The sequence below is a fragment of the Podarcis pityusensis genome (genome assembly GCF_964106645.2).
Source record: "Podarcis pityusensis genome assembly, chromosome: 6".
NCBI classification, from domain to species: Eukaryota; Metazoa; Chordata; class Lepidosauria; order Squamata; family Lacertidae; genus Podarcis; species Podarcis pityusensis.
The window spans coordinates 31,467,433-31,489,614 of NC_138030.1; the positions used below are offsets into that span (position 1 = coordinate 31,467,433).

General features: G+C 45.3%; 1 protein-coding gene and 1 long non-coding RNA gene across 6 annotated transcripts; one reads left to right on the forward strand and one right to left on the reverse strand.

Moving 5' to 3' along the window:
* Positions 1–266: 266 nt before the first annotated feature.
* On the reverse strand, positions 267–21,844 carry LOC308479755 (alpha-1,6-mannosyl-glycoprotein 4-beta-N-acetylglucosaminyltransferase-like). 5 transcript variants are annotated; one of them, XM_081010603.1, is made up of 6 exons: positions 21,758–21,844; positions 13,536–13,968; positions 12,927–12,961; positions 11,594–11,773; positions 7,753–7,900; positions 267–3,905 (listed from the first exon to the last, which is right to left on the reverse strand). In XM_081010603.1, the coding sequence occupies exons 4-6, from the start codon at positions 11,693–11,695 to the stop codon at positions 2,761–2,763; spliced, it is 1,395 nt and encodes a 464-aa protein (XP_080866729.1). In that variant the 5' UTR covers positions 11,696–11,773; positions 12,927–12,961; positions 13,536–13,968; positions 21,758–21,844; the 3' UTR covers positions 267–2,760. The 5 variants fall into 5 exon arrangements, with proteins under 5 accessions (XP_080866729.1, XP_080866726.1, XP_080866728.1 ...); XM_081010600.1 differs by lacking the exon at positions 12,927–12,961; XM_081010602.1 differs by lacking the exon at positions 12,927–12,961 and having other exon boundaries at positions 13,432–13,968.
* LOC308479761 lies at positions 9,713–10,674 on the forward strand. The gene is made up of 2 exons (XR_013987812.1): positions 9,713–10,491; positions 10,522–10,674. It is a non-coding gene; the product is annotated as an uncharacterized lncRNA (long non-coding RNA).
* Positions 21,845–22,182: the final 338 nt, after the last annotated feature.

A 22,182-nucleotide genomic window follows, 5' to 3' on the forward strand; every position in this document is an offset into this window, starting at 1 on the left:
TTTTATGAGCTCTGGAGAAAACTGAACAGGGAAAACAAGGGAGAGGGATGTTTTTGAGCACAATGTCATGCTAATGCCTCATAGAAGTGAGTGAACAAAGTGTGGCTAATCCACAGAAAATGGCTGATATGGAAGCAGGTGGCACGAGTTTGGCCTAGAGCACTAATGGCCAACATGATGTCCTCAATACATTATTGGACTATACCTCCCAATTACAACTTCCCTAAGTGAGCGTAAGCTCCTGAAGGAACACTGGATACTTACAGCATTTTTGAATATTTGGTTTATTCACAAAAACATAGACGTAGTAGAACATAGATGGATACAAGCACCACTGCATTCATAGTCCACTGTCCCACATCGGATCCTCAGAGAGAGGCACACTGCACCCCAAAATACTCTTAGGTTCTTTGCTAATTCTCTGCCTCCTTGTTTTGCTCAGTTGGTTGAGCATGATTCTCTTAATGTCAGAGTTGTGGGTTCATGCCCCACATTGGGCAAAAGATTCCTGCATTGCAGGGGTTGAATCAGATGACCCTCCTGGTCCCTTCCAACTCTACAATTTTATGATTCTGTGAAACTGTTTGAGTTGTTACTTCACACAGAAAGACCTTCCATTAGCCCAGGGATGGGGCTTTTGCATTCCAGAGTTGATCTCTGCTCAACCATCATAGATACAAATAGCAAAGATCACTGGGTGTGGTTCCATTCGTGCCCAAGAGAGGTAGCAGGAGGTTTTGGGTGTGCAGAAGTACAAGCAACTTTGTGTACAGGGAGTTCCAAAATGGTGCCCAAAGGCCACACAATGCTGAGTGATGTTTGAGGGGAATGGGAATGGAAATCTGGAAGGGGGGATGGAATGGAGCTCCCTAGAATAGGGCAGGATTGGCTGGTTGGCATTGAGCAGGAACACTCCATACTTAAACTTTTTGTTTCAGGTCCCATGCATTCTAAAAATCTAGCAGTCTTTCTGTGCCATTAACATACGTTCTTCCAAAGGAAAGTCTCCTCGTCACCAAGAGTTTTTTTAGATATACGAGACTGAAGTGCCATATGTCCTTTGTGGGAAGGGGTTTCTCAGATTTACAGTACAATGACATAGATTTAAGGTACATTGACATACTATTCCATGTTGATCAAAACTGGTAGTGGCTTAGTTCAGGACTGCATTTTGAGCACTAGTTGAGCAGATGAATTAAAAGGCAGACAATATGATAAAAGTAAAAAAGTTAAATCTAGTTACCCCACTGAACAATAGAGCCTATCTGGCTAAATAATGGGAAATCTCAAATGCAGCAAGGATAACACAGGTGAACAAACATGGCTGTTTAGGGGAAACATCTTTAGAGACAGAATTTTTGCAAAAATGTGCTTCAAGTCATTTTGATGAGAAGTACGATACCACTCACTGCTACTGTCTTGTTGCACTGTCATTTATGGGGTCACTGTGCTACGTTTTTTACCCTAGTACATTGTATCAGATGCCAGAATCAGAATAATCTTTATTTGCATCAGCCAGTAGCCGTAGAAATAAAGTAAAAGACAATGTCCTGAAGATAGAGGTAAAAACTTAACTATACAAAATACATTCTGGAAGTTTACGTTAATAATCAAATAATAGATCTTATTCTGATTGCCCCTGGTAAAAACCTGGCAGTTTTTGCTGTCACCTGATTGTCTTGATCTGCTAGAAGGACGGACACAATAGCAATGGTTGAGCGACCTGGTATGGATAGTAGGAACCTCACTCCTAAAATCTTCATGAAGAGTGCAAGCTAGAAGCACATGAGCTACTGACTCAATACTGCCATCTCCATAAGCGTTTTCCCACTCACTGAGAGAAGTGAGGTTACAGGGAACCAGGCAGAGGGCTTTCTCGGTAGTGACATCCACCCTGTGGAACGCCCTCCCATCAGATGTCAAAGAGATAAACAACTACATGACTTTCAGAAGACATCTGAAGGTAACATCTGTTTCAGGAAGTTTTTGATGCTTGATGTTTCATTATGTTTTTTATATTCTATTGGAAGCCACCCAGCATGGCTGCAGCAACCCAGTCAGATGGGTGGGGTATAAGTAATAAATTATGACTTACTATTATTATTATTATCATCATCATCATCATCATCAGAGTTTGCATTCTTGGTCATAATAAGCTGCTATGGTAGTTACAAATCTTTGCATTCACCAATAATGCAGTATTTTCAACTGCACCCAAAGAGTGCTATTCTCTCCTTAAGTTCTCTGTGTCACCAGATTGGCCTAGCTTGTGTCCATCTTCATATTCACGATCCCATTGACATTCCATTTTTAAAAAAGTGTGTAGCCGCACATAGAAATGTTAACATAACTGGAGGATGAAATAGAGAAACCACTTCACAGGACTTTTCTTGGCTTACTGCCACCCACAGCTACTCTCCCTGGGAAGGAAGTGAGCTGTGATTTTGCAATCACATCTGTGCATTAGGGAGGCAAAAGAGTGGAGGAAGGACACTGTCCACCAGTTCTCTAGCTCTAGTACTGTCCATCATGTTGATAGCCACCTGAACATCTAAGTTCCTAAGGCAAAAAAAATCTCTGTTCCATCCTGTGTTCCAAGTGCTTCTTTGTGCTTGGAGGCTAACCTTCCCTCTGTTGAATTACAGATTTGGTGTAGGATGTTTAATTACTGGCTTCGGCTAAATTAAAACCCCACCAGTCTACCACTCTTAGTATCACAAGATTGTCATGAGAGCGCTTGAACTAAAATTGTCATCCAGTTCAGGGACCAGCCTTCGTCCAGATGCTTATGCTGCTTATGATCAGCCATTCACTCTGAGTCGTAGTCACTGTTACGCGCACACACTCGGGGGCAGAGGCAGTCCTGCCCTCCAGGCCTTGCTTGTCAAAGCTTCCATGCTCAAAGTGTCCAATTGGGGTGTAGCTAGTACAGCGCAAGCCACCCCGGCCCTTCTGGGTGCCCAACTCCACAATCCCCGCCCGGAGATAGTCTCCTGGGCGCTGTTTGGAGCCTGTGAGGATCTGGATGCGGAAGATTTGGGTAGCTTGCTTAAAAACAATTGTGAATGAATTCCCAGCAGAGGGGTCCTTGCCCCAGAAGTAGTCTTCCATGTTGCTGTAAGCCTTGCTGGGAAGGTAATTCTCAAACGTCTTAATATCTGTAATCATATCTGCAGGGGGGTTGTCAGGGTGTGTGGAGAGGTCCTCTTCAAAGTCTTCATCCTTCAGCTTGTTTACGGTGCCCTGGAAGGAAGAGTAGTGGCCAATGTGCTGGAATAGGGATGGCTTGAAACGGATCGCGTCCTTCTGGGTAAGAAGGAGGCGGAAATGCACAAAAAGCCAGTCGCAGGGCATCTCTTGGTAAAAGAGCAGGAGGAACTGAGCAAGACGGGGCAGGTCGCTGGAGTGGTAAAGCTTGCCAATGTAGCCAAGCTTGGAGAACTCCAGGGTGACCCAGGGGGAGCCTTCCCGAGATGCCACAGACTTCCTGATGGCCGTGGAGAAGGACTTGGAACAACGTACGTCATCCTCAATCATGAGAAAGTAGGTGGAGAGGTTGGCTGCAAAGTTCATGAGGTAGGCGTAATCCACATTCTGCTTCGATCTGAATCGCACACGGTCTTTGGCATCATTGAAATTCTGTTTCAGGCCTTCCAAGGGAGGGTAGTATTCAGAAGGAGCATGGATGACCAGCAGGCGGCCCAGCAAGACTTGCGGAGCAAACCTCTTGGCAATTTTCTCCAGTGCTTGAGAATTCCACTCCTGGTCTGAATCAGCTAAGTGGACCACCACCACCATCTCTCTCAGCTCTTCACGCGTTGATTGTTGAAAGATAGACTGCAGGGTTTCCAGAAGGTAGTTCCCTCGCTTCCGCTTGACAGAACACAGCCCCACAGTCAGAAACTCTGAAATCAGGAGCCAAAGGGGAGACACCTCATGAATGCAAGACAGGCTGGCAGCAGATTATAACAGGCATACAGTTCCTTGCATCTACACAAATCCGCAAGAACATCGCTAAATCAAAGTGGCTGGCAGTAAATTCAAGACAGACAAATGAAAGTGCTTTTTCACTGAAGTAGGCTTCTTTCAAAGCATGCATTTGTGAATCCAGGATTTTATTCTGGAAAAATCGCTAGCTAATGTCAGAGTAACATTTAGCAAAACTGTTTAGAGTTGCAGAATAGAAAAGGCTAAGCACAGTGTTGTTACTGTTTGACGCAGAGTTATTCAATTTCTGCTAAAATGTCATCTCAGGACATTTCTGACCATAATTTTTTGCTGAAGTTGACAAAACGGACTTGGAATATATGAAGAATTCAATGTCAGCTTAGTATATTAAAAATAAACTCGACCATTAAAGGGTTGCATGTCTGTGGGGATAATTTTTCCCATCCTGTTAGCTTTATGAGTTTGGATTTCAAACTCTGCCCGCTCAACATGCGCCTGGATTAGGCCAACAAATGACCATCTTTGTGTATGAAAGGATCAGCCCAGTTCAAAACCTTTGTGCTCTACATCTTCAACTGGCTTTTATGTAACTCACCTGGAGATAGATTCCTCTGTTAATTTCAGAATTTCAAATTTAGATAGGTCCTGGCTAACACAGACAAGTTTGTTGCACAAGTCCTATTCACTAGCAGCAAGAAAGTGATAGTGTGCACTTTTGACCCATAAAATGGTTGTGTTGTAATAAAGGTGAACTGCTTTGGAAGCTGTGCTTGCATCATCTTGGCACTCAAGATAGGCCTACAATTAATTGGTAGTTGCTATGGCTATGAGCTCATATATGTTTACACATGCTTGCTTTGATATCCTAATTGATTTGCTTTGATGGTACCCTTACCAGTGGGAACTGGGATGTTGGGCACAGAGCCCAGAAAAAGAACTACCTATCATGTTTTGAGTATTGGGTATCTGCAACTTGGTCAGGTGGCTGACACAGACTGCCCTGCTGTATAAATACTGTATATAGCTTTGCTTGGGTGCGGACAAGCTGTCTCCTTGCTGTAGAGTCTGTCCCACAGAAGGCTTTGAGCCAGGGCAAGGGGAACCAGCAGGCTGCTTTGCTGTAAGCCTATACTTATCTTCAATATAGTGTCAGAACTCTGCACTCTGGTGGTTAAGACTCTTCTTGGAACTCCTGCTTCTCACAAAGCCCAATAGGCTTTCCTCTAGCTCGGGGTCTGTGGCTTGGGTTCACAACGACATTGTTGAGTGCCAATGGGATTTTAAAAATCAGAATGTTTTAGGAAACATGACAATTACAAGTTTTGAAACCAGGTTGCCTGGAAGATCTGGGCAATCTGAGCAAAAGTGAAAAGAATGTGATATATATGCTCCTTCGCTCTCTTAAAAAAAAAACCCCTGTGAATTTTACCTGTGGTACAGCAGCACGAATGTTTCTGTACCTGTCCCAGCATCAAATCAGAAAACATAGGAAAAATCACCCCCAAATGAAGTGACAGCAAAGCACAGGTGAGCATAAGGCTGAGAGGATGGCCTAGGCTTGTTCTGCTATCATTTCCATTTTCTGAGAAGGTAGGTGAGGGACCATCATGCATCTATGCAGGGCATAGGTTGCCTTGAATGTGTGTGCACACAAAGAGGACATGAAGGTGGTGTTGTTTGTGCCCATGCACACCTGACTACTTTTGGTGCATTGCAAGTCCGAGATCCTCCCACACCGAGGCAGTGGGAGAGGATATAGCTGCAGGGCCTCATACCCCTTTCCACTGCCTCTCCCTCCATTTCCTTCCCCACATCTGTGGTACTGTAGGAACCCAGTGGCCTCCTGGGTACAGTGGACAAGGAAGGCAAGTGAGCAAAACATGTTTTTTGGATGGAAAGGAAGATTTTCCATTGTCTGAGGCACTATGCCTCTGAATACCAGTTGCTGTGAATTGCAGGTGGGCAGAGTGCTGATACACCCATGTTCAATTTACAGGTTTCCCACAGGTCAGCCACTGTGAGAACAGGATGATGTTCTAGATGGGAACAGGCCTGATCCAGCAGGCTTGCCTTCTGTTCTTATGAGATGCATCAACCACATCCTCACCTGTTGCCTTGGAGGTACAGATAATGAGCAAATGGACAGAAGGGGCAGTTGCCCCTTTCCTTCTTTCCCTGATAGCAAGCACAATAGTGGAGGAAAGCTATGCGTTCCTGTACACTGTAAGCTTCCAGCTCTATTTCCCCACTGGGTGGCAGTGTAAGGCCAGAAATGGACAGAAAACCCAACTTTTACCCGTCCAGGTAAAGAAGGAAGCAGCCACAAGGGGCTCTCTTCTGTCTCAGATTTACAACCTTGATGGGAGAAAGTGAGGAGGAATTAAATAACCTTTTAATGAGGGCGAAAGAGGAGAGCGCAAAATATGGTCTTAAGCTCAACATCAAAAAAACTAAGATCATGGCTACTGGTCCCATCACCTCCTGGCAAATAGAAGGAGAAGAAATAGAGGCAGTGAGAGATTTTACTTTCTTGGGTTCCATGATCACTGCAGATGGTGACAGCAGTCACGAAATTAAAAGACGCCTGCTTCTTGAGAGAAAAGCAATGACAAACCTGGACAGCATCTTAAAAAGCAGAGACATCACCTTGCTGACAAAGGTCCGTATAGTTAAAGCTATGGTTTTCCCAGTAGTGATGTATGGAAGTGAGAGCTGGACCATAAAGAAGGCTGATCGCCGGAGAATTGATGCTTTTGAATTATGGTGCTGGAGGAGACTCTAGAGAATCCCATGGACTGCAAGAAGATCAAACCTATCCATTCTGAAGGAGATCAGCCCTGAGTGCTCACTGGAAGGACAGATCCTGCAGCTGAGGCTCCAATACTTTAGCCACCTCATGAGAAGAGAAGACTCCCTGGAAAAGACCCTGATGTTGGGAAAGATGGAGGGCACAAGGAGAAGGGGACGGCAGAGGACGAGATGGTTGGACAGTGTTATCGAAGCTAAGAGCATGAGTCTGAACAAACTGCAGGAGGCAGTGGAAGACAGGAGTGCCTGGCGTGCTCTGGTCCATGGGGTCACGAAGAGTCGGACACGACTAAACGACTAAACAGCAACAAAGGCAAACTAAGGCCCTTAGTTTAGAATTCTTCTAAATCCGGCCTGCGGACGGTCCGGGAATCAGTGTGTTTTTACGTGAGTAGAATGTGTACTTTTATTTAAAATGCATCTCTGGGTTATTTGTGGGGCATAGGAATTCGTTCATATTTTTTTTCCAAAATATAGTCTGGCCCCCCACAAGGTCTGAGGGACAGTGGGCCAGCCCCCTGCTGAAAAAGTTTGCTGACCCTTGCCCTAGAATTAAAGGCAGAAACATGGTTCTACTGCAGAGGTCTGTGCTTAGCAAAAGATGAGATCCTAGTAGTGAGCCCACAAAGGCATCCCACATTCCCAGTTCTCTCTGATCACACCCGCACAGTAAATTTAAAGCACTCTTATAGCATTTTAGCTGTCATGACTTCCTCCAAAGACTCCTGGGAGCTGTAGTCTGTTAAGGGCACTGACCACAAAGGCCTGCAATTCCCAGGATTCTTTGGGTGAGAGCCATGACTGTTAAAGTGGTACAAGAATACATAAAATGCATGGTGCTGATGTGACAGATCTGTACGTGCACAGTCCACATTCTCTTGCGACAGCCTGAAATGCAAATTTCTTCTATGCAAACATGGACTTCTAAAATGGACCCATTGCCTCCTGTGCACCTTCTAATTTTGATCTGCCTTTTGGGAGGTGTGCTGTACTCACTTTTCTGGGGTGGGGGGATGCCAGCAAGATAGCGATAAGAGATGTTTGGGAAGTTGGTGGCATTCCCTAGCTTTTGGAGGCTACGTTGGTTCCAGTCAGTGTGCAATTGCTGTAGCCCCACATCCTGGGCCCACTGTCGTACTTCCCTCTGTGGAAAAACAGGACAACAACACTTAGAAGAAAGTATATGTTCCAGAGCACATCTGTGGGCCAACACAATGGGCTCCGCATCTCTAGATACGGGGACAACAAGCAAGGTAGGTTCTTGGCAACTCCCAAGAACCACCATCACTGCTCAAAATAGGGGGTAGCTGAGTCCCTATCAGTTTGGAAGCAGAAAGGGGATGGCTAATAATAATAATAATAATAATTTATTTATACCCTGCCCTTCTGGCTGGGCTTCTCCAGCCACTCTGGGCAGTTTCCAACAAAATATTAAGCTTCCCTAAACAGGGCTGCCTTCGGATGTCTTCTAAAAATCTGATTGTTGTTCTCTTTGACATCTGGTGGGAGGGTGTTCCACAGGGCAGGTGCCACTTCCGAGAAGGCCCTCTACCTGGTTCCCTGTAACTTGGCTTCTCGCAGTGAGGGAACTGCCAGAAGGCCCTCGGCGCTGGACCTCAGTGTCCAGGTAGAACAATGGGGGTGGAGACGCTCCTTCAGGTATACTGAACTGAGGCCATTTAGGGCTTTAAAGGTCAGCACCAACACTTTGATTTATGCTTGGAAATGTACTGGGAGCCAATGTAGGTTTTTCAAGACTGGAGTTATGTGGTCTCAGCAGCCGCACCCAGTCACCAGCCTAGCTGCCGCATTCTGGATTAGTTGTAATTTCCGGGTCACCTTCAAAGGTAGCCCCACATAGAGCACATTGCAGTAGTCCAAGCATGCACCACTCTGGTGAGACAGTCCATGGGCAGATAGGGTCTCAGCCTGCGTACCAGATGGAGCTGGTAAACAGCTGCCCTGGACACAGAATTGACCTGCGCCTCCATGGACAGCTGTGAGTCCAGAATGACTCCCAGGCTGCGCACCTGGTCCTTCAGGGGCACAGTTACCCCATTTAGGACCAGGGAGTCCTCCACACCTGCCCGCCTCCTGTCCCCCCAAAACAGTATTTCTATCTTGTCAGGATTCAACCTCAATCTGCTAGCTGCCATCCATCCTCCAACCACCTCCAGACACTCACACAGGACCTTCTGGTCAGATTCAGAATGAGTTATCAGCCACTGGTGCTCTAGCCGTCTCAGCGATTGTTTCATTGCCCTCAGATTCGTGGCAAACCATGGGGCTGTCCAGGCTCCATGCAATCGGAGAGGGCGCTTCGGAGCCAAACAGTCAATAACCCTGGTTAACTCCACATTCCAGCGGGCCACCAGGGAATCAGCTGCAAGACCATCAGCATGGGATAAAACATCCCCTACCACTCTCTGGAAACCATTTGGATCCATTAAGTGGCGGGGGCAGACCATCCGAATCGGTTCCACCTCCCTGCAGAGAGGAAGGGTAGTGGAGAAATCCAGTTGCACCAGGAAGTGATCTAACCATGGCACTTCTTTAGTTTCGCTTTTACTTCATGTCAGATCACCAACATCCATAGAGGTGAACACCAGGTCTAAGGCATGTCCGCGGCTATGAGTTGGGCCAGACTAATTCAGGGACAGCCCCATGGAGGCCATGTTTCCACGAAGTCCCTAGCAGCCTCTTGTAAGGTCATGTCAGCATGGATGTTAAAATCTCCTAGGACAACCAAACTAGGTATCTTCAGGAGAACATCCGCCATGACCTGAAGCAGCTCGGGCAGGGAATCCTTGGTGCAGCAGGGAGGTTGGTATACCAAAAGGAATCCTGTACTGCCCCTATTGCCCAACCTTCAGAACATGCACTCAGAGAACTGGATCTTCCCAATAGGACACCTGGTGCAAACTAATGACTTCCTAAAAATCACTGCAACCCCCCCTCCCCGCCCACAAGGCCTGGGTTGCTGTGCGTAAGAGAAACCTGGTGGACAAGCAGCAGCTAGGACAGGCCCATCTGCTTCATCCAACCAAGTCTCTGTTACACATGCCAGGTCAAGTCCTCCATCCACGATCAAGTCATGGATCACAATGGTTTTATGGATCATTGACCTGGCATTGCACAGCAGCACCTTCAGGTTGTGTGGGTGTCCCTTGCTGATTCCAGTAACCGTCCGGTCAAGACCAGACCTGGAGGCAGGGATAGTCCTCAAACAACGACTAAACCTGCCTCCTCGGTAATGACGTGGTCTGGTCTTAGCGTAACTCCTCCTGCTACCCGTGATCACTGAGATCGGCTGTCCCAGTGCTTCCCCCCTGTGGAACCTGCCCCAGCCATTTTGGTGGCTGGGACCCACTCCCAGGCAGCCCTGACCCCTCCCCTTAAAATCAAATTAAAACCTATACAACAACAACAACAACAAAACAATAAAAACCAAAAACAGTAAAAGATACAAACACACCAAAATTAAACAAATTCCCACACCCGACTAAACATCCATCCCACCCCAAGGCCTCCTTGGAGCCTTATAAGCTGTGGTAGTGAGTATGGGGCCCGCCCCCAGGTCCAAGGTGGAAAATGGGCTTCATACTCAAGGGACTCACAAGGAATGCAGAATGATAAGTTTGTAGAATCCTAGAATTGCAGAGAGGGACCTGCCTTAAATGTATGGTGTGTATGCAGCCAGCATAAACGCCTGTTGTTGTTGTTGCTGTTGTTGTTGTTGTTGTTGTTGTTGTTGTTGTGTGTAAGCATACTTGCTTCCTAGCCACAGCTACAGGAAAACCCCGGGTTTCTCCATTATCTGTAATGAACAGCTGATTATGTGTGCCTATCAATGACATAAATCACCAAGGGAAGTCGACACACATAATAATGTTGGGTGTTAATTTTCAGAGGGGTAGGGAAGAAAATGGGTAGCAGAGGGAATGGTTTGTTCGAGCTGCTTGCAGTTGAGAAAGAATGCTGGAGGAGAGGTTGTTGGGTACAAGCCTTCCCTGCAATATGTTGGCATGTTTCAGGAGGGAGAAAAGGAGGAAATGACACCTTTTGCCTTTCCTAGTCTTTAGAGCCAGTCACACTCCACCCACTGCTATTTAGCAATACAATGTGAAGTTTAGGGTTGGCAGCCTCCCTTTCCCCCACTGCCCATCTGCTGCAACATGAGCCCTCTAGAGCTACATAACACAGGTGGATGTAGGAGTCCCTTCTACCTTTCAAACCCTCCCCCTGTCCCAAGAGGTCTAAGCAGGCCTGAACAAGAGTTTCTTAGGGGGTGGGGATTCACCACAATGTATTTTTGTAGGAATCACTTGGAAGGATTATAATGAGGAATCAGAACCCAAGATATATATGGGGATTTGATGCCTGTCACTTTCAGTCCATGCTCCTGCTATCGAGCGAGAGAGTGGGTGCAATACCCGCTTCTGAGGAAAAGAGGAAGAAGACCCTACATCTGATTTCAGGGTACCATTACAAAGGCTTAACATTTTCAATCCCATCAGTTATTAATTGTTTATCCCCAATGAAGCACCTTTTGGCTTTTCTGCCTCAGTAGCTGTGTCCACAGCTACCTTTGACCCCCTCTCCCCAATGAAGGACAGTTAAATTTAAGAATCTGGATCCTCACCCCCCTGCATAAAGAGACAGGGGTGGGGATGGGGAGTCAGGTCCCTATATTCCCTGAAAATATTTTGCAGAAATGTCTCGACAGAATCCCTGGCTTCTAGCCAAACAGAAAAACAACAGGATGGGAGTAGCAAGGCCTATTGGGTATCAGTTTCCTTTTATTCTGCCCAGAACATGTGGTTTATGCTATACTCACCGTCTCAGAATCCTCTTGAGTCCAAGGAGACAGACTTACGAGGAGCAGGAACACAAGCAGGGAAATAGCTGCTGCAAGTGAACGCCTTAAGAAGAACCGCATGGCAACTGGAACCCTGGATATGAGGGCTCCTTCCCAAAGGCTGGCAACTCCACAGGCCCTGGGTCCTCACACTGTTACCTGGGGGGGCGGTAATGAAGATCTGAGTAAAAAGGCTGAGATCTGTGTTCTTTTATTTTATTCTAATAAATAATAATAATAATAATAATAATAATAAACCTTTATTGTCACTACACCATCTGTGTGCAGTGAAATTAAACAACCCCCCCCATACACTCAGTGTTGTTCACGCTCTGTGTGCTTGTCAGAAGTGAATTACACCACTATTTTTATTTTATTTTATTTTATTTATTTTTAAAATCTTTTTTAAATTGTATTTTAATCAACTTGTTTTTATTATTGGTTGTTAGCCGCCCTGAGCCCGGTCTTGGCTGGGGAGGGCGGGGTATAAATAAATTTATTATTATTACTATTATTATTATTATTTCCATTCAGCAGCCCAACAGCCCAAACTGTTCTTTAACCTGTTGGTGCGGCTGACTATACTTCTGTATCTCCTGCCCAAAGGTAGGAGATTAAAGAAGTGCTGGCCAGGGTGTGAGTTGTCTCTAAGAATTTTCCTCGCTCTCCTGAGGCAGCGGTCTCCCACGATGAGTTCATCTAGTGAACTCTGAGGACAACCCATGATGCATGTGCTGTATTCACCACCCTCCGTAGGGACTTTCTGTCCGCGGCTGTCAAACCAGCATACCACATTGTTATACAGTATGAAAGGACACTTTCTATTGTGGCCCGGTAGAAGGAGATCATCAATTTTTGTTTGACATTGTTCTTTTGCAAGACCATGAGGAAATGGAGTCTCTGTTGGGCCTTCCTAACCACCTGGGTTGTATTGATTTTCCAAGTGAGGTCTTCACTAAGGTAAACTCCCAGGAATTTAAAGGAAGAGACTCTCTCCACACACACAACCCTGATATACAACGGGCTAGTTCCTCTCTCTTCCTCCAAAAGTCCAACACCATCTCCTTTGTCTTGCTGATATTTAGGTGCAAGTTGTTCTCTAGGCACCATGTGGAGACTTTTTGAACCTCTTTCCTATACGCTGATTCATCTCCACCTGTAATTAGACCCATTATGGTGATATCATCTGCAAGCTTAATAACTGCAGTGGATGGATTAGATAAAATGCAGAATTTCACATTGCCATATATAGTAACCCTGAAACAACATAAGTTTAAGGTTCTTTTACCCAACTCTCTTTATAAATATCTACCTTGAACTAGTATGTGGCTGACACTGGGAAACCCCCTGTAAAGAAAATAAACAGAAGGGAATGAAAGCAAAATAGGTTAGACCACAAACAAAGTATGTGGTAGAATATTTTCATTTATTTTATTTTTTCTATAAATTAATAATCTGCACATTTATAAATATGTAACAAGGCAGAGTACAAAATATCAGGATAATGTCAACAAAATACTAATAAAACAGCCATAAAACATCAAAAAATATCAGTTAATTCTGACTGGCCTAATATCTGCACCTCACCTTTTAAAGTGATGCTAGAGAGGTTTAAGATTGTAACTCTACACCCCTTTCAAGTTGGGAGGAAGTCCCACTGAATTCAACGACTCTGCTTCAAAGTAAAAAAAGCACAGGACTGGGCTGCACATCTGCCCACAATACTATTCCCTGTGCAGCCAACAGCCACACAAGGCAAGCTCTCCTTTCTTTAATATGATCTCCCAGCCCAAAAGCAAAATCAGTGCTGCTCTTACCCAGCCACTTCCTGCTCAGTGCATTTGGCAATCAGACTTTAGTGTTTCCATTCAGCACCAAAATGAGATGCAAACTAGCACCGCCCAAGCACTACTAAGCCTACCTTTTCACAGACCTTTGTCCCGTCCCAGCAGGGCAGAGTGCACCTCTCTATTTCTTCATCCAGTGGGTTCCTTTCATGGGTGTGGCTGAGCAGGTGGCTGGAAGTGACAGCAGGAAAAGAAGGAACCTGAAAGTCATGCTCCATTGAGAAGTGATGTCTTGTGAAGGACCCCAGTCTTCAAAGTCTCCCAGATAGGTTGGCCATAGAGAAAGGCATCATCCTAGCCAAGGGAGGGACAAGTGCTTTCCAGCAAAGCACAGGATTCAGAATGGTCTTCCAAGAGCCGAGTGATGCAACCAGACTTCCACAACCATCCTTTCCACTGGCAGCTGGCAAGGACCCATATTTTCAAGATTCTCTCATCATTTGCTCTCTTCTCCTCATCAGGTGGCTCTTTGCCCTAGCCTTAGGCAGATAATACGAGGGGAAATGCCTGCGGAGAAAGCAAATGTTTGTCTCAGAAACATTATACACCTATAGAGCTCTCTCCATATATTATTTATACTACGGAGTCAGCACAGCTAATGCTCTTTCCACTTAGCTTTTATTGCTTAACCACTTCCCGGCAGTTTCAGCAGAGACTATCCATAACAAATCAGTGAACAGATGTGTGGTCAGAAGCTTCCCCATTGGCCCAAGGCAGAGCCAGTCAATAAGGCCTTTGTTGTACATTGAAGAAAGGAAAGCAAATACAGAAAGAATTGGAGAAAGCAACTCTCAAGACACTGAAACCCAGAGCAGGATAAACATCTGCAGCCTGCACTTGTGTATTTAGAAGAACACAGTCTTACGCATACCTACTCAGAAGAAGTAAGCCCCACCGAATTGTGTGAGATTCTGGCCAATCCAGTTTATTGAGCACTCATTCTGATTCATTTGCAGGGATATTAAACAAGCAAGTTGTGGCAAGCAAGTGCTGTCCTACACTTCCTTGTGCATTGCTTCCCTGTTTGCAAATAGTCTGATTCTGGGTGGCTGGGGAAAGCAGGCTTGTTGTGCAAGAACACCAAATCAACATCAATTGTGCAACGTGAATTTGCAGTTGAATCCCAACAGAAAATAGCAACTGTCTGAAAGTGTCCTTACTCCCAGGTGAGTGGGCATAAAATTCCATCCTCCATAAATATGGACAAAACCGACATTTGGAAGACATAACTGTAGGATAGGAATGGTTTGCCTTGTGGGTGAGTTATTGCAACAGGAATGGAGAGATGGTCCCTTCTGCAACATGCAGCTTGCAGGTCACTTAAAGAGCTATCAAAACTCCAAAGGCAATGAGGTAGTGAGATCTGAGCTGAGCGATCAGATCTCTGGGAATTTTGTTAGGTGCGTTGTCCATACCTATTCAGCAGGTATTGAGGAACATGGGTTACAAACTAGGTCTGTGTAAACACCATACATTTAAAGTGTGCACACACCCAATAATTCTGGGACATGTAGCTTGTTAAGGATGCTGGGACTTGTAACTTTGTGAGGGGTAAGCTACATTTCCTAGGACTCCCAGGGAGGGAGGGTGTGCTTTAAATGTACACAGATAGCTCTCAAGCCATATTTTTGAACCACTGACAGATTCTTCCAGGGAAAAGATGAAAAGACACTGATCACCTGTGCCCCCAATTTCCAGTAGAAAAAAATCCCAAAGTGGAGCAAAGGTTGCAGCATTTGGGACCTTTATATAAAGGGTGAGAAAGAGATGACAGGATATAATATTATAAAATTATGTGTGACATGAAGAAAGTGGATAAAGAAAAATTCATACGGGGAGAGGCAATCCTTGAGATATTGCAGTCCCGAGCCATTTAAAGCTTCATAGGTCAGTCATGCTGGCCACATGCCACAAATGCCGGCTCCCTCGGCCTGTAAAGCGAGATGAGTGCCACAACCCCAGAGTCATTCGCGACTGGACTTAACTGTCAGGGATCAAATCAATCAATAAATCAAATCAATCAATAAATACTTTACTAACTGACCAATAGAGTTGCAGATAGCTTGGTTCTGCCCCCTCCCCATAAATCCTGGCTACGCCCATGTTCTGAACCAACTTCAGAGGTAGCCCCAAGTAAAACACATTGCAATAATCTAACACAGAGGTTACAAGAGTGTAGACAACAGGCTATCCCTGTCCAGATGGGGGCACAGCTGGACCACTAGCTGAAGCTGATGGAAGGCACTCCATGCCAGCAAAGCTACTTGAACCTCAAGTGACAGCAATGGATCCAGTGGCACCTCCATGCTACTCCTTCAGAGGGAGTGTAACCCCATCAAGAGCAGGCAACCTCCCAGCCATGCGGTCTAGGGAACCACCCACTAACAGAGCCTCTGTCTTATCTGGAAACCTCAAAGTTAGATAACTGTGATGCGTTATATGTAGGGCCGCCTCTAAAGATGGTTCGAAAACTTCAGCTGGTGCAGAATTCAGCAGCCAGGTTGCTCACAGGAGCAAGACGGTTTGAGCATATTACACTGATCCTGGTCCAACTGCACTGGCTTAGTTTCCAGGCCCAATTCAAATTGCTGGTTTTGACCTATAAAGCCTTAAATGGCTCAGGACCACAATACCTCAAGGACCACCTCTTTCCATATGAACCTACCTGGATCCTGATATCATCTTCTGAGGCACTCCTTCATGTGCCATCTCCTCAAGAGGTCCAGAAGGTGGCAACACAAGAACGGGCCTTCTCTGCAGTGACTCCCTGTCTGTGGAATGCTCTCCCCAGAGAAGTTCACCTGGTGCCTTCGCTATACACCTTTTGGCTCCAGGCAATAACGTTCCTTTTTAACCAGGCCTTTGGTTGACCTGATCAACATCCCATACCCTTTTAGATGTGGCTCTTTTGGGGGGGGGGGGAGTATTACAGTGGTACCTTGGGTTAAGTACTTAATTCGTTCTGGAGGTCCGTTCTTAACCTGAAACTGTTCTTAACCTGAAGCACCACTTTAGCCAATGGGGCCTCCTCCTGCTGCCGCGCCACCGGAGCACGATTTCTGTTCTCATCCTGAAGCAAAGTTCTTAACCTGAAGCACTATTTCTGGGTTAGCGGAGTCTGTAACCTGAAGCGTATGTAACCTGAAGTGTATGTAACCTGAGGTACCACTGTATTGGGTTATTGCTTTTATTTTAATTTTATGTACTGTGATCCTTTTAGGTGAACCTCCCTGAGACCTCTGGGTATAGGGCGGTATATAAATCATGATCATCATCATCTGAGCTTCAGTTTGTTGGCTCTCATCCAGTCCATTACTGAGGTAAGACAACAGTCCAGCACATCCACTAGCCACACTTGCAGATGTAAAGGAGAAGTAGAGCTGTGTGTCATCAGCATATTGCTGACCAGATACTCCAAAACTCTGGATAAGCTCACTCTGTGGTTTCATATTGATGTTAAACAGCATGAGGGATAAAATCAAAGCCTGAGGAACCCCACACTGAAAGCTCCACAGGGCTGAAGAGAATCCCCCTCTGGAAACGGCAATCTAAGCAGGACCGGAACCACCACAAAGGGAGCTGGCCACTTTTTGTAATATTTATATAGCGGCAGATGCGTGGGTGAATAGGACTCAATTCACCTGTCCAGCACTTGTTTACACTTTCTCTTATTTATCCATCTCCCTCTCTCGCCGTTTTTGTGCAATCAAGCATCTGTTTCTGCTTCCTCCGGACTCCACTCCTTCCTGAGTGATTAGCCCAGCCTGAGCCACCCACTGACTGCCTGCCTGTGCTGTCCCCAGGACTCCTGCTACCATCCTCCTCTGTGGAGGCAGCCATGCTCTGCGCGTGCTGGGAGGAAGCCCTTTTGCTCACAGCAGGGTTGAAAAGGTGGGGGAGCACATCCGAAAGCAACGATTTAAAGAGACCGCAGTTGCTACTTTCCTGGCCTGCCCTCAAGACCACAAAAAATATGGGGAAGGAGATCCTCCACCGAGAGACAAACGATAAGCTGGTCTAAAGCAAAAAGAAACTGCTTCTCCCCACACTTGCATTTCCAAAATTAATACTGCTTGTATTGTTTAAAAAAACAGCATATATGTGTATATGAAATTTAGCATAGAAATACTAACATTGTGCAACAAATAAATCATTTTAAAACTCCAAATCACTCCTAGATCCCCTCCTAAATTACTTCAATGGGTTGCCTAATTCTGTTCCATGTGGGCAGCTGCCACTCTGATTTATGCAAGCGGGGTGGGGTGGGGGGTTTCAGGCTAGGCCAATGGGGGTCAGGGACAGAGTCTGCTGTAAATGAACTTTAGATATATGATGTGTATTTAAAGCCCCATCCCAGAGAATCCTGGGAACTATAGTACACCACTCACAGAGCTACAGTTCCCAGCATCCTTAACTACAATTCCCAGGATTCTTTGTGGATGCTTTAAATCAATGGTGTGTGTAGACTCTGGACATAATAGGAGGAGACTCTTTAGATGCTAATGTGTTTTGTTTTTCTTAAATGGTCTTCACCCACCCCCCATGGTAATGTGCATTACATCGCTTTCTTCAAAGTGTGATGAGCCAGTCTGCTGTGTACCTTGTTTTGAGGACCCTCCTACGCATTCTGCAGAGTGAGGCCCCTGGGCCTCTGCCACAAAGGCATAGCACTCCTACTGCCTCCGGCATTCTGATCTGACACCTCTCCTGAGCGCCAAAGGCAGCTCTTTTCTTATATACTCTGTGCAATTTCATTGCTATCCGAGGTGCATTTCCAGGGAAGCATCCCTCCCTACCCGCCTCCAGAGAGTCCTTTACAAAATGTTTGGGAACAAATACAGTTCTTGTTATCTCACCGGAAAGAAGAAGCGGCAGCATGGAAAGCAAATGTGGGCTGGTTGAGAATGTGAGTCACAACTTCCATTCTGGAGATGAATAAGTGAAAGCGAGGGAATCAGAAATGTCATGAGCGGTAGTAGGGCCCTGTAGCATAATGAGTAAACTCTATTTATTCTTTCAATCTGCTTACGCTGGGAATCTGCTCTAAAGCATATTCTTGTTCTGGGTTGAGATTTCTATTCCAGCTGACAAGCATTCTTTGTAATTCCAAGGGCTGCACAACTTTCCACCAGAATTTGTTTTGTTTTGGGACAGAGGTAACAAAGCTTTCTAGATCAAACCCATTCTCGTGGACTAGTTTTATAGCTCATTAGTCTTTTTTCTTTTACAATGCTTTGGGGAAAGGCTGCAGCTCAGTGGCACGGCACAGCTAGGCTTGCAGATGGTACCAGGTCCAGTCCAGACTAGAAAGACCACAGAAGAATAGAGTATGCACACTATATATCACAAATGAAAAGTGGCAGGTTTGCAAGTCTGTGAGCAAGTGACTTGCAAGTGACTTGCCCATGGCTTCTCAGTCTGCTCATTAGGTGTTAACCATTGATGAACAGCTTCAAGACTCCTGCTCTTATCTTTGTTTAGCATTGAAGCCACTAGGCAGCCCTTCCAGTAGATTTCTGCTGGAGTCCAAGGCGTGGCTATGGGAGAAACAAGACCTTTTGGGGCTACTGATGCTGTGAACCCCTCCTTCGTAGGTTCAGGTTATATATATGTGTAAATAAACCATGTTTCATAAAGACACCCCAGTTTCTGCTGTGCCTCCCAAAGGGCAACACAAACCTTGAGTCTGGAACCCCTGAAATGTTGCACTACTCAGAGACGGAGGAGGTGTGCAACAGTATGAAGCTTAGGTGGTGGTGAGGAAATCCAAGAAGGCGGTTTTAAAAATTCTATTTCTCTCTTCCTGCAGAGCTTCTGGCACTGTCTCTTTGACATTGCTACAGGATTAGGGTAGGTCTGAGTAATCTCCCAGGTACCTGTTCCAGCTTGGTGGCTATTTGTTCTACATGGGGTAACCTTGTAGTTCAAAGTTTCCTCAACGCTGCCTATTCATAAATTGACTTTCCTGTGAGTCACGTCAGCAAAACCAGCAAGGTCAAGTTATAAATGAGGAGCATGTGGTGGTGAAGAGATCCAATTACCTACGTACATAATCCAAAAGGTGAGCAATATAACAGAAAAACAAACGTCTGAATTAGTTGCCAAGCAACCACAAAAAACTGGCACAGTAAGTATTTTGTGCTCTTCCCCCCCTCTGTCCCCCCTCCTGGCTGCTGTCAACCAGCTTGAGGCTATTTGCCAGGAAAGAAAGGGACAAGGCTGTCCCCCTCCCCACCCCGCTTTATAGCAGTGTTTAAAAACAGATGTACATTTATCGTAAATATGCACCTTTTGTGCTGGATTCTTCAAAGTGCTGCCCAAATATGCTAGAGATGTGGGTGCTCCTCCTAGGCTCACCAAAACTCATTGGGCTGTGCCCTCAGACCCACTAAAAGTAGCTGTAAAATCTACAAATAGGCAAGGACCTTTATAAGGACCAACCAAAATGCCCCAAATGGTGGCATGTCTTCAAGTTCTCCAGAACAAGCAACATCATGCACAAAGCAGGAAATTTGAGGTGGGTTGGCTTTTTTTGAAAAGCATTCCTTCCTTCTTTCCTTTGTCCTCATCTCCACATACCACTATTTCATGACAGTTTGCTTGGCTTTAATAAAGGTACTGGTCAACTGTGGGTTTTGGAGGGTTCCTCTCATGAGCGTAGCCAAGATTTTTTGGGGGGGGCAGGACTTTTGTTGGGGGGGGCGGAACTGAAGTGATTGGTCAGTTACTTAAGTATTTCTATTGTTTTACTTGATCGGGGGGCAGCTGCCCTCCTGCCCCCCCTTGGCTACATGCATGGTTCCGCTCCCCCCACATGGACCAAGACTGCTGCATTTACTTTTTATGTGCCTTCAGAAACAACTCTGCTCACTAGCTCCACCCCCAACCCTTCACCAAACTCTGCCTAGGGGAGCTGAGAGGGGTGGCAACCCCCCCTCCACACATTGTGTTCATCCAGCCATCTGATGCAGTTGAAGAAGCCATTATTATGTCCTGTGCTCAGTTATTCAGCGTAATATATCCAACCAGATCAAGTCTATAGCATAGAGTAATGTAACATTTGTTAAAACTGAAAGAAGGCTCAGGATTGTTTGACAAGCCATGGCAAAAACTGCACACGGGTTGCTGTGAATTTGCGTCAGAGACCTGGAAAATCTTTTCTGCAAATATGCATTTGCACCCTCTTATCGGTTATATCACTGAGTGCACCTTCAGTAAATTGAATTAGGTACAAAGCATGGGTGGGGAAGTTTGTTTCAATGGAGGCAGCTGTCAAGTCAAGCACAGCGGAGGTAAGAAGTGAGGCGATTTTCATCACGAAACCATGAACATAATGTAGAGATTGGCAAGAACAACAGTCAGAACGAGGGACAACATAAGAGCAAATGATATCAAATGTGCTTGTTTTTTTAAAACGGCTTGACAATCAAGGAAGTGCAGCACAGTGACAAATCAACACCTCATCATGCAAAATCCTGCTTAAATCCCATGTGCTCATCACCAGCAACATTGACCCAGTTGGGCTTAAACTCTTCTCTTTCACACTGGAGTTTGGAGGTATCAGGATGAATAAATAATCTACTTCATCATATTCCTGACAGAATCAGGCATCCTTCATAATTCAGAGCCACAGAATAAATGAGCTTTTTGCAAACCAGCAATGCCTGCCACACCTTTTTAATTATTGTATATATTGTTTAAGAGCTCTGTGCCACCCTTCTGGTGTCCGTACACCACTTGAGGCAGTTAACAACTACTTAGAAGCACAACACAATTATATATTTTATACACACACACACACACACACACACACACAGCAGCAGCAATAAAAATACAGGAAATATGCCTTGAAAAAGTTTAAATGACTGAGAATACACTTAGCAGGAAAAAAAACCCCCTACCGACATAAAAAATGTATTTCCTAGCCAGAGATCCGGAGACAGGGTTTAAAGGTTTTTTGTTCTCTTTTTGTGTGTGTGGCATTTGATCTACATTGCAAAAAATCAGACTTCTTGTGACAGCTGGTGCTGCTTTGTAAACCGGCAAATACCTTAACTGGTTTCAAAAAAACCCCAAAAGTGATGTAGTTGCATGTTGAGTCTTATTTCTGTGTTGCATCCCCTTTTGTTGAATCGTTTCCAGGGGGAAGCTGTGTTAGTCTCCTGGAACCTAGCAGAACACTTCATGACCCTGAGGAATTGGGCTGCAGTTGACAAATTATGCCATAGTAGATTTGTTGGTCTTTAATGTGCCACATGAGTCCTTGTTGCTTCTCTTGAATGAAATTGTAACTTACCTGGAAAGGGCTTGTCAGCATCTTGTTTTGGAATGCCTGCAGGGCTGATCTCTTGCTGTGTACTGTATTAAACTTCCTGACATGAATTATTTTAGACTCACCTCCGCCCCTTCCTTTCGTGATATTACAGGCCTGAGAACTTCCTTTCTTTTACAGTACAGGAGCAAGTGGCGCTGTTCAATGACTGTGGTGTTAGTGTGTTAGTGCCGCAGATCTTTCCGGCCATGCGGCTTTTGTTGAAATAAACTTCCCTTAAACTAGGTGGGTGTTTAAAGTCAAATGTCACTGAGATAACAGTTGTTTGTATTTCCAGTCTCCCTAACTGTACTCAACAAAACAATAGAAAGAAGGGGAATCTTTGCTTTAATTTCTGAAACAGTGCATATTTAATCTTCACAAATATTTCGGAAATCAAATGTGATCAC